The sequence below is a fragment of the Scomber japonicus genome, chromosome 11 (genome assembly GCF_027409825.1).
Source record: "Scomber japonicus isolate fScoJap1 chromosome 11, fScoJap1.pri, whole genome shotgun sequence".
In the NCBI taxonomy this organism is placed as follows: Eukaryota; Metazoa; Chordata; class Actinopteri; order Scombriformes; family Scombridae; genus Scomber; species Scomber japonicus.
The window spans coordinates 11,567,386-11,580,355 of NC_070588.1; the positions used below are offsets into that span (position 1 = coordinate 11,567,386).

Genomic DNA, 12,970 nt, shown 5'->3' on the forward strand with positions numbered 1-12,970 from the left:
TGTGGTATAATTTCAATATAATTGCAATTTCTAGGTATGTAAAGATGACTCTCACCTTAACATGCAGAACACAAAATGACTACAACATTGTTAAAAAGTTATGTGAGCCTCATGGGGTCATTGAATCTGTGCTAGCCATAGGTCAAAGAAAGAGCAACTCCTTCAGTAAATACAAGTTGAAATACTAAATTACGATGACTCACCATGTTGACTAAAGAGATTACATAAAACTTTCCTATAATGCAAAGTTTAAGATATCAAGGACATAACAGACCACTCTGTATAATGTTCTGTATAAAAAAGGTATTTTAAAATTCAGTCAATTATAATTTGAGGCTTCAGCAGTCTGAGTTAGCAACATGAAATGACTTATCTGGAATCATGTTTATCTTATAATTATCTTGTAAATAGTTTACTAAATAATTTTTGTATAATTACTAAAGTTTATTTTTCCTGAAAATAATTTTGATAGGTTTAGATTGTAATACCATTGTTGTCTTATTTAATTTCAGTGGAATATATTCAATTTTCCCATTTCGGAAATAGCACTCTCACATCATGAGTACAGCAAAAAATTACAAACTGTGAGTCCACACTGTGATTAAGAAGTCACTCATAAAAAAAAATAATTCAACAGCCTTGCTTAACACAAAAGAGGCTGAAAGCCAAGCATTAGTAGAATTAATTAAATTGGTTTGTTGTGCCCATTGAGTCCAATAGGTCGATTCAGCTCTCCCTCTTCTCTCAACAACAAATAATTATTCAGCTGCTTATCCAAGGGTAAGACGAATGAAAATGAACAAGTGGTAAGACTGAATGAGAACAAATGAATGTGCAGCAGAAATATAACGGGACAGCACCCAGACTCACAAACAAACCACTGATGCAAACAAAACAATCCTGCATGAAAAATGTCAAACGTCTTAACACCATATACAAGTTAGACATGCAAAAAAGTAAAAATAATCACTATACACTCTACCTTAATGTTTAAAGAGGTCAGCATTTGTCACTTTTTCATTGACATCAGTTTCCGGTAGTCTGCTCAAAGTCAGGAGTCATTTTATCATGGAGCTTTGTTTGCTATCATGGGCAATCTTACAGACATCAAAATCTGACATTTTAAGAGTATGGTGTTAATTGTAACAAAAAATGTGTTACTAAACTCTGTAATGGCCATGCTGAATCTAAATTAGGCCCAGAATTCAGGGTCAGTCTCTGGGCATAAGAACATTACATCAGTATGCCTTATTATGTGGAACATGGGGTGATGTCAGAAGCTGCGTCAGGTTTTAATGCAAGTCATCTGAATAACTTTTAACCTTAAGCTGTATAAAAATAATGGATGTAGCCACTGTGATGTCACCCATGTGTTTGTGGACTTGTGTTTTGAAGCCTCGATTTTGGCATTTTGACTGTCACCATCTTGGTTTTTTGGAGCCATAAATGATGACAAATACCAAGACTGTATTTGGTGTGTAGGTGGGAAAGAGGTCCCCAGGGTGCAACTACAGCACCTCATGCACTGACATGGCAGTGACTTATTAATCACAAGGTCACCACACCCTAAAGCAAACCCTGCTTTGGTGATCCTCTGGCTTTCTTCTGCCACATGAAGCTGACAAATTGTGTTTTGGTGAGATATCGCAACAACTATTAAATAGATTGCCATGAAATTTGGTACATATCCAAACAGCCTCAGAGGATGCTGGCATGGCTGTGGACTCTTAGTCTTGTTCGATCCCAAATTAGTGTTAGTTGAGCGACACAAGTGATAATTCAGAATATCAATTTTGCATTGGCAAGTGCTAAACACTGGCAGGATAACTCCACTGCAATCTCTCCCTCGCAGCCTCTCACCTCTCTTTTCCATTCCTCCCTTATATATCCTCATTTCTGACTTGCCTGTTTCTGCACAGCAGTTCATCAAAGGGTAAAATAAAACAATCACTCTTGATAGACAGTGCTCTGCAATCAGAAAATGACTCATATGGGAGTGTTTCTCAGGTAACAATAAAATCCATTTTGTTTCACCTCGCTGTCTCTCATGTGTGCTCCCCATTGGGTCAAATACAGAGTAAATAGAGTGGGCTATTTTAACAGGTCTCTATAGATACTGCTGTTCAAACACAGAAAACATGATTAAAATGTTCAATCTCTCTAACTGTGGGTACTGTATAAGTGAGGGGTTCCCATCTTCCATAATTCTGACAAGATATTTTAATTGAAATGAAACATCCACCTAAGGATGAATGTCATGTCATAAATGATCAAACAAAGGAGGATACAGTGATAGAAATAAAGTGAAAAAATAAAATGAGAAACCTTTCGTGTTGGTAACCTATTTACTTCCAGCTCTGCCTGCAGTAGGAGGTCTAAGTACTTGTGCTGACAAAGACAGAGCACTCCAGCATGGTGAGCAGCTTGTCAAGGAAACCACTCCATAAGGAAGACAAACACAAAGTGTTTAAAAAAACAAAACCAAAGGTTTAGATTTTAGATCCCATTGTTTTTTTTTCTGCAGCTTTTCTCTGGACTCATACTGACTCAGTCTGGATGAGACTTCCAGGCACACAAGCAAGAAGTTCATCTCATTAAAACTATTGTAATTATAAACAGGCATGTCATGTTAAGTTACAGCAGCAAATAGTCTTTTTTTATGATCTGGTGTTACAAAGAAACTTCCTCACTTGTGAGCATTTATAAAGCATATTAATACTCTGACACAAATAAGGAACAGAATGATGAAGTAATAATGCTATGTGGCACTGAGGCTTAATTTATGTTGTAGTGTTCAGCAAAGAATGTCAGATGCTTTGTCTGTTCATTTCATGCAGTGATAAATTGCGTTTACGGCCCCTTTATGTGCCTGACCTTCACAGACATGCAGAACACGTGAGTAGAAGGGCAATCACATAAGCTTAAAAGTCCACGTTCCCAGTTTCTAGTGAGAGATCAAGGAACAGGACTCTTCTCCCTGCAGATTTACTGAATTCTTTGCACTTGGGCCAGTTTGTAGCAGCAGAACACGAGAACCTCCCGTCAGCAGGTTTACCTTATTTGCATTATCGGAGCTGAAGCTATTCAGACTTTTTCTGCTTGTGAGGTATGACTGTATTTCTAAAATCATTTACCTAATTCAGTAGATCTTCTATTTCAGCAACACTTTTGTTACAACTGCAAGGATTACTGTCCTTGAGTCATCTATAGTGTTATTCCATTTGAGCAGTCTGTGTTTTTGTTTCTCAATTAAAAGGGTGTCCTAAAAGGTGTCCTAAAAAAAAAAAATTCCCATCAGATATATAATAATTTGATTTATTAAGGACACTTGCACACATGGTGTTTCATCAGACAAAAATAAACCTTTCATGTTTTTCAATTTTAGTATTAATGGAAGGAATCATTCAGTAATAAGATTACCTTCTAGCCTTGATTCCCATCGTTTACACAATGACACTCCAGGTTGAATATTTCCAGTTGCAACAGGAATTCTTTACATTTCTATCACTATCACTTTTTGTCTTCAGTTACAAACCCGTCATGGCCGTGTCGCTCCCCATTCCTCGCTCAAGCCTCTAATGGAAAAACTCAACTGTGGGAGATTCAACCAGAATTGGAACGTTTTGAATAAGGGTGAAGTGAAAGCCCTGTGCTGCTTGAAAGGGACTTCTGAGAGGAGAGCTGCACTGAAAGCTAACTCTTCTGTGAGAATATTCTCATGGGATTAAAGATCTGACTGCTAGGAATCTCCTGCCTTGTGGCTCTCGTGAGACCAGCTGCCGGTTTGTATGACAACCTCAATCAGTTTCCTGCCAGTCAAAAGGAGGGGCACAATGATATCTCAATTGAATAATCAATGTAAAGGGCTTTTGAGGAGGCACGTCAAATATTGTCAAGGTCGCTTTGATAGCTGGCATATGCAGTTTACCATTACAAATGTGGTGCTTTCAACACTGATCAAATTTAAATTAGACAGACCAGAGCATCTGTTTGTCATCCGCTTTTCTTTTTTTCTCTATTTGTTTTATCAATGTTAAGCCCAAGGCACTATTCAAAAAATGTAGAGTGGATGTGTGTGGGTCTACAAAAGCCAGAGATATAGAATACATAATTGGAGCAACATCTCTTAGATCAATAGTCAACTTTGAATTATATTCACCTTGATCCTAATCAGGCTGACTTGCTGTACTAGATCTGGCTTACCCAAAGGAGAAAGGCGAGGAGGCAGATAACAAACCACATTTCTTTATTTAAAATTTTAATGAGACAACATTTGTGCACATTTGCAGGAATTTGCTGAATTGTAATGCCACCCTGCATAATTGATATTATATGAATAGAACAAGGGAAACATCTTGAAAGCTTTACAGTGTTTACAAAAAGCCAGGAGAAAACACTTAAATGAAATGCTTGTCAAAACAAATTGAGTGAGAGGAGAAGAAACTATTCTATGAAACCTCCTCAGAAGTCCTGTGTTTATAGTTTATTTGCCGCCTTTTCACACATTCATAGTTATGAATAAAACCCAGGTGATTATTTGATGTATGAGCTTGCTGAGTTGCCAGACACAACATGCAAAAAGTGATTTGTAATTGCTCTAAGGATTTATTTTCTTACTTTTAACAAAAGCTAACTGCTTCCCCTTGCTTTTAACTTTTTTTCGAAGCATATCTGTACTCTGGATTTGTGCATATTTATTTTATCACTCCCATTTTCACAATATTGAAACCTGTATTATTACAGTGATATTTTTATAATTTCATCACTTTCTATGTGTTTGTATTCAGAAAATGAATCAGTTTGACAATCTTCATCTGTCTATTTTAATTGTTTAAATTCTACATTTTGCTGCTTTCTTGACTCTTCACAGCATTATGTTACACTATGCTGTGAGCTCACTGATTTGCATTTGCCAAATGTTTCAGAGCATAAAGAGTGCAGTGCAGCAGCAGTTTTTCTTCCCCCGTGTGAATCATTGCTTATTTAACTTTTAAGCTTTCCATATGCAGCAGGAGAAATCATACTGTGACAGGGATGTACAGCTGTTGTCAAACTGCTGAAAAGCCCACAGATCAAACCACCTGTTACCAGACAGCATTGTGATTCTATTAAAATAAATGAATGAATCCATACAATTAACCAGCATACCATCTCCATGTTGGTTAACATAATAGAAAGAAAACTTTTTTAATCTTTCTATTTTAAAATCCAGAATTTTACTCAGGTTACTCTATATACCACGTCTTACAGGATTTAAGCTAAGGCAGAGTTAGGCTACTTAGTAGCAAAGGAGTCAGAGAGAGGGGAACAAACTACATATAACAACACTGTTATATATAACTTGAATTATTTACTGTACTACTGTACATGCACGAAGCAATAATCTGTTCTTATTTAGAATAAAATATGAGCAACCAAACCCCAAGAAACATGAACCTTAGGCCTCAACAGCTTCATTCAAGTACACAATTGGCCTTGGGGGCAATCAATCTCAGTCTTCAAGGAGGCAATAAGAGCATGTCCATGACCACAGTTATAGCTAAATAAACTGTAGCTCCAGAACTCAGAATGCAGCTCCTGCTTGAGTCCAGTTAGAAGTATTTTCAGGTGAAACACTCCAGAACAAAACAGCGCATTAATACGATGTTTGGACCTTCGATTCACACACTTTTATCACCAAACTAACCATGAAAACAACCAACATATGAAATAACAAACATTTGACACAGTAGCAAGCAACTGTATAGCTAAGTGTGGGTAAGTACTGCAGACCTGTTATTGTTATGTTAAAACTTGCAGCAGGAAAAATAAACTATTGACAAAAAAGTTGCTGGTACAGATTAAAATGACTGATAAAAATGTAATTTTAACTGTAATATACATGGAACTGGATTGTTGGCTTTGGCACAGCATATTATGCAAGAGAAATACTGTATGAGGCTAAAATGGAGTGGATAAGTTGAGTTTATCAGTGAAAAGACTTTAGTCCACTGCTGAATAGTCCAATCCATACACACATTAGTTCAGCTTTTTATTTTGTAAATTAGGTTTTCATTACATGGCAGTGGCAGTACAGACCCTTATTGGTTTGACAGTTAACAGCAAACCAGTAGTTTCAAGGGTTTGATTATTTCTGGATAAAACAAATTTAAAAAGCTGGTGCGGACTAGAGGTGGTTAGATCAGCTTGTACTCAGGTGTGTAAACGCTGCAAAATACAATAAAAAGTAAACCCAAGTCAATGACCATTACTGTATTATGTCACTGGCTAAATAAGTGATCACTGAGAAGGTGTGATGCAGCAGAAAGTTTGTTTCTTCTGCTGCCATTTTTGTTAAGGAATACGTTATCGTTTTTGAAAAGTTTTACTTTCTTGATTCACACCACAATGTGAATGTAGAGCACATAATCGAAAATAATCTTTTCTGTGGTGTGAAAATGCCTGCTGAGTCAGCTCATTCTCATTCTCAGGGCATCAACTAAACTTTGACGCTGTCACGCTCCTCGGTGTCTGATACCAATGCAAAAGCATCTAATGTCTGTATGAGACACATCAGGCATTCAACTAACTCCTATGCAAATCCATCCATGTTGTTATTAGATGACATGAGACTGATTGCAAGAGCATAAGGTGATATTTTCTTTCTTAGGAGGAGGTGGGTTGGGTGGAGTGTATTTTGTGCCTAAACCTAACCAGACCACATTAGTTACTGTGAGTGTCTATTATTTGCACAGATGCGTCAACACTGGATTTAGTGGAAAGCTTGTTGCGTTGCAATACAGACGCCAAATGTTGCCTTGTGCATCTGTATGAGATGCAGAGACATGAAAAAGAGTTGGCATTTGATGACCAGAATATACCAATATGCCAGACTCAGATTCAGATTTGAATTCAGTACCATGTGAGTGATCAGGTTATTGCAGAGCATGTAGACACATTCTCAGGTTTCCTACAATGATCAGGTTTCTCTTGAACAGGTCATTCGTCATTTGCAGCTGATCAGCTCCTGTGAGGTCATGAGACCTTAATGGATTATTTGACCTCAAAGTGTTATTGTTTGTGTTCTTCACTGTTGCTTCATTAGTATAACCTCTGGCAAAGGAGGTTCTCAGAGGAGGGTCTCTCTCTTTATCATTTTTATTTACAGAAAGAACAAAAAGTGTCACTGTCAGTCACAATGGTGAAGGTTGAAAACGTCTTCTGTGAATAAAGTGACTCCTTGTCATTGAGAGCAACCATCCTATGACACCTTTGATTTCTTCTCTGATGTCACCATCCCACATTTCAAAAATATGCATCTTTGGCCAGCTACTTGTGCCAGTTATAGGAAACTGTGCAGGAACCTGTTGGTTTTGGAGACTTTTTCATTGTCGCCCCATCACCACTGTCAGGCCAAACTTTGATTCCCTTTATAACACCATGCTACCCCATCATAACATGAGAAAACCATTATAAGAGTAACTAGATATTGTTCACCTGAAACAGCTTATCCAGTGATACTAACTAGCTAAAGGATGCATGTAGCTTGTTTCCCCTCTTTCTCACCATAAAGGGAAAGAGCCCCCTGGAAAGTACTCAGTGTCATTTGGTTGGATTTGAAATCCTGGTATCCTGGATCCTAGCAACCAGCCTCCTCTGAGCTTCTTTTAACAGAAACAACAGAAGCTCACTGCAGCAGTGATGTTTGATTTCAGCTTTGATGGTGCAACACTGTGATAAAATTGCAAATAAATATTCTCAGAGTCTGAAATGAAATGTAAATGTTGCCTGACTGTATCACTGCACATATGACTTCATTTTTTTCTTGCAGACACAAGGCAAGGCGAATAAGACTAGGTCCTGGGGCTTCAGCCCCGTAAGCTCTTTGAATAATCCAGCATGAGCTGAGATCCTTCTCATTAAGAAAAACCTTTATTGATTTCTCAATCTTTTGAAAATCATTGGCCCTCAGCTGATTGTAACAACTGAAAGTTCCCACATAATTTAGATGAACAGTAGAAGAGCTTTGTAATTCAGTTCTCCTGAGAACCCTGGCACGATAACATAGAACAATATTTTTATAGTCAAATGAAGAGAAAATGAATGAATGTAACAAGCAGTCGTAAATGAGGAAATATTTAGTCACTAATAAAATACAAATTATTTTTTTTAATCATGGTGCCTGCTGTAGTCTCAAAACTATACACAGTCTCTAATGTATTGTTAAAATGATGTAGTATCATCACATTTTTCTCCTTAGAGATACCAATATCTCACTTTCCAAACTATTTGGATTACCTAGTCAAAAAAACTAAATAAGAAACTTACAAAAGTGTGTTTTTTGTTTATTTTTGTTTTTTTGAACAGTCAATTGATACACACTACAGCCCCATCTGGGATGAGCTATCACTTGTATCTAACAATAAAGCAGATTCTTTCCTGTTTAGGCTGTAAGAAAGAAAAATAACATCTGATAGGTGAATCCCAGCATTTTCAAGACTTTCTGCAAAAAAAGATTACTCTTATCTCAGAGATGACAAATGAAAACCTTTGAGAGAAGATCTTACTTCTTCAGCAAACAAAAGCTGACACTGAATGAGTGCAGCGTCTTGTTGTTTTGTTTTAATGCAGGTGCTTCTGGGAGTCAAAATGAATCCAATTTAAAAGCTCTGTTTTGGATAACATTAGCATTCTGAAGGTATAACAACACTACATAATCACTTGAACAAAATTTGATAGGCATACTCAAGAGTTCAGGTGGCAAAAAATATAAAATCCAAACTTTTACTTACGCAATTATATTCTAAAATAAATTTCCTCAACACATAAACTAGTTATATGCAATCTGCAAAAGGGCAACAACACTAATGTAATGAAATAAAACAAACCACACACAGCGCAATGAAAATCACTGCTGTGACAGCACAGTAATGTGTTATTAGAGTGTTTGCAATGGGAAACAGTTAACATCCAGCCCTTATTATATGTGATCGCTCCTATAGTATTTTTCTCACACATAATTGGATATCAGGGACATACAGAGAACCAATTGCAACCTTCCATAGTAGAAAAAAAGCCTGATTGTTAACTTCTATTACCATCTGTTCCATTTTGAGTGTGCTGCTTTTCAATGCACTGCAAATTATTGGGAAATGTGTAGCATCCTGTTAAAAGGGCAAGTATAGCTGATTAAAATGGATTGTCTTTGAACAGTCACTTTAAAGAGTTAACTAAAGAGAGTTAAAGAGTTAAATTGTCCCATTAGCTGCAGTGTTTCAGTGCTTTATTCTGCTCTCCAAGACACTGATGAAGGTCAAGCTTAAATGGCTCCAGCTCTCTGTTTGAGCCAGAGACTCCCAGCTTAGCTACAGTTCTGGGAACTGGCTCACACAAAAGATTTATCCCACAATGCTGCTGGCCTAGATAGACACACCAAACACACAATAGGGCCGCTGTGCATAATTTAGAGCACATCTTCCCTACATTGACAAGTCCAAAATTAAAAGGGAGCTTGTCAGCCAAATTAAGTATTCAAATATATCATGTCTTTGGTCTGGGGACGTTAAATCAATATTTGCCAACATGAAAGTAATACTCTGACTTGTGACATAAAGCCCGGAGCTGCTACATAGACACTGGATTTGAGACAGATGTGGAAGTCTTATTTAAACCCAACTCCACCAAATATGCCTAATTTTCCAACTGAAGTTTGTGTTGTTAGATATAACTTCAAAGCATTGTGATACAGATGGTTACAGTCCCTCAGTTTTCCTTGGAGCCAAACAGACATAAGGAGGATTTATTCAGAGGTGAGGCATCTTAAATTTGAGATTTTCTTTTTTCTTTCTAAAGTGATTTTCATTTCCAGTTAAGTAACAACACATAAGCCATCTTAGCCATGCAAGGATGTCAAATCCTCACGCTTGGTGTCCCGGTTACATCCCTTTTGAACATACGCTCTTTCAAGTGAAATTAATCAATCTCTTTATCACTTGGGCAGTGTCATTACCCAACCACAGAGTGAGAAATGAAAGTGCTAATCGCACAGCAAGTGAGGCTTTTGTGTGGGAAGGCCGAGTTTTCCTCCTCAAGCTGCTTTGCAAATGCATTTTCAATTGAATTTGTGAAGCGAGTGAAGGATGAATCGTGAGATTACCTCAAATTCCATTTATAAGAGAGTGACGTTAAACATCAGCTTTCAATACGGTTTTCCAGCTATGACTCACTCTAAAATATTAACTAAAATCTACACAAGGTGATACTGAAATATTGTACACAGTGAGTGTAAATAAAGTAACATACTATATATTAGTAACATGTACTGTGAACAACACTCAGAAAATCTATACATTTAGACTCGACATTCACGGAAAAATATGCAGCATGCTGTTCAATGAAACCATGTCAGTTAGATGTAACTGGGCCATAAATCCACAGCAGAACATACTGCTTCATGATTATTTACTGTGCACCAATATCTCATTAACTGTGTCATGTTACCACAGCACACACATCATTATGGTAACAATCCAAGGCCTGTTTGTCACCACAGGGCTAAGGATGGATAGTCTGTCAAAAAAAAGGTATTATTATTCTTACCACCCAGGTGTACAGGCTTACTGGTTTGATGGTGTCTAATAGCAACCCAAGGTTTATGCTCCCCAACAATTTGTGTCAGAAAGAAGAGGATTACTTTTGCCACACAACTGGCTGCACTGAAAATAAATGTAGTGGTATAGTATTTTTCTCCAATAATGAGAAGTAGTAAAGACTGTCTGACGGTAAAGTACTAAAGTATGTGTGGAACACGCACACATGCAGCAAATTCAGATGTATGAAACCTAACTGGTTCAGAAGTCTGTCTTGTTAAAATTGTCACACTTGAACAGAAAGAAAAATGAACATGTTTTATGGCATACCATTGAAGCATCCCTAACACATATTGAGCAACTAGGTGTACGTGTATGTCTCAGTGTGTGGAATCATTACTGACTACATCCAATAATTATGATTTTGCTCCAGAGATGAAAGAGATTTGCCTTGAATGATGAGCATTTAAATAGACATAAAGCTGCATTGATTAACACCTTTATAACCAGAAGAAGAAGAAGAAGAAGAATTGAACATTTTACCTGTTTTCCATGAGAAATGATGGTCCTTGGGTAACACAATGTCTGACTGGACTGGAATGGAAAAGAGAGACAAGAGGAAGAAGAGGCTGAGGTAGTTCCCAGCTCGCCGTGTCCAGGCAATGACCCCAAAGTCATCTTTTAGAGTCATAGTCCAGCCCATTGCTTCCTCTCTTACTCCTGTGGGAAGAGCATACAATTCATGAGTAACTCACTCATAAATTTGGCCAAAGATGTGGGCCAAGGGAACCAGAGGAAAAGATTATACATTGTGTGAGGCTAAAGTCTCAGACACTGCAGGCTGCTGCAGAAAGTGTCCCACTGAAACCTCCAGCCCAGAAACATGACATTCAGTGTCACCTTCCAAAGTGCACCACACTGTCTTACACATGAATCATAAATCCAGCAGACAAGTGTGATACCATGCCTGCTTTTCCCCCACATACACCTAAAATAATTAGTCAGAGAGGCTTGAGCATCTTTGCCTCCCATGGTAGAAGTGAAAACATGTATTGAAGGAAGGGGAGACTTTAATCTTGGAGTAATATAGGGTATTAGTACCTTTTTATTGCAGCTCATTTATTTGTATCTCCTGCTACTGTGATTCATGTCCTAGGAGTGTTAGGATTAATCCTGGATTCACTAGGCCTCTAATTGTGTTGCACCAACAGCAACATTAATGAATTCAGATTTGAAACTGTAGCACTTGATGCATTGAGAGACTGACGTTATGGTGTTCATGACTACGGTGATTCATTTTCCAAAAACAAATTTTGTTGCACTGTAGCACTTGGGTATAGTGATATTTGTTATTATAGACAGATCATCCCACAGAGCTCTCCCCTGCAGTTCTTGGTAATTTTGGATTCAAGAAAAGTAAAACTAGATACAAAGCTAAACTTGTAATTGTACCACATAATTGGGCATAAAATTAAATATAATTGCACAAATTGTGCAATTCAGAGAGTTGTTCCAACAACAAAAGACAACAACTAAAGATGTGCAAAAAAAAGTTCATAAGAACTGAAAGATACTCTGAAGTACACACAAGCTGAGATGGTTGTCTTGAGGTTGCACTATATTATTAACAAATATACAGTACACTAATTTATGTGCACATATGCAAGTGCTAAATGATTAGACACAGTACACACTCAAGTAACATGACATTTTGACATTTTTGATTTTGACATCCAAACGTAATCATCATGAGACAGGTGGTTTCTAAGGTATTGTTCTCACAAAAAAAAATTGTATTGCCTCATGACATGTATGTAAAAATTCACTTAATTCAGCATAATTGCCTTTTAAAAGAAAACACAGTGGGTTCATCAAACATAATCCTGATAACAAAGTATCATAGAGAGAATCTGATGGTAGATTAACTACAGAGAGGCAGCAGGCATTTGAGATTTAAGATTATTTACACATGAAATGCACTGGGTATTCAATTATTTTTGCTTGATTTCATTCAGAGAAATTAGATTTTTACTTTGCTGCTTTAGTGTTTCTATGTTTTGGTAAGGGCAAAATGTGTTTAATGAGAAAGAATTGAGAGGGTGGAGTTGGCTTGGTGCCCAGAAGTAGTTTTCCAGATGCCCAGTTTTTGATGGACTGTCCAATTTTCTTCAGGGTTTGACGTATTATTATGTAGTCAAAAACGTTTGGGTCTTTTTATCAGAGGGGTTTCTTAAATCAGTGTAAATGTAAATATGGGGTTTGGCATTTCAACATACAACTCTTGTTTGTTTGTATCCGTTCTCAATATCACTCTCCATTCTGTCCAGAGTGTGAAATTGCAGTATGAGTTTTACACATAGAGACACATACATGACATGTTACTTGAAATCTGTCAACCCAAA

General features: G+C 37.2%; 1 protein-coding gene across 1 annotated transcript in view; it reads right to left on the minus strand.

The window, feature by feature from the left end:
• Positions 1-11,271, minus strand: part of thsd7ba (thrombospondin, type I, domain containing 7Ba) — a 142,426-nt gene extending 131,155 nt beyond the window's left edge. Inside the window, exon 1 of the mRNA XM_053328594.1 lies at positions 11,112-11,271. Coding sequence (XP_053184569.1) covers positions 11,112-11,271 — 160 coding nt within the window. The remainder of the gene's footprint in view (positions 1-11,111) is intronic.
• Between the last annotated feature and the right edge of the window lie 1,699 nt (positions 11,272-12,970).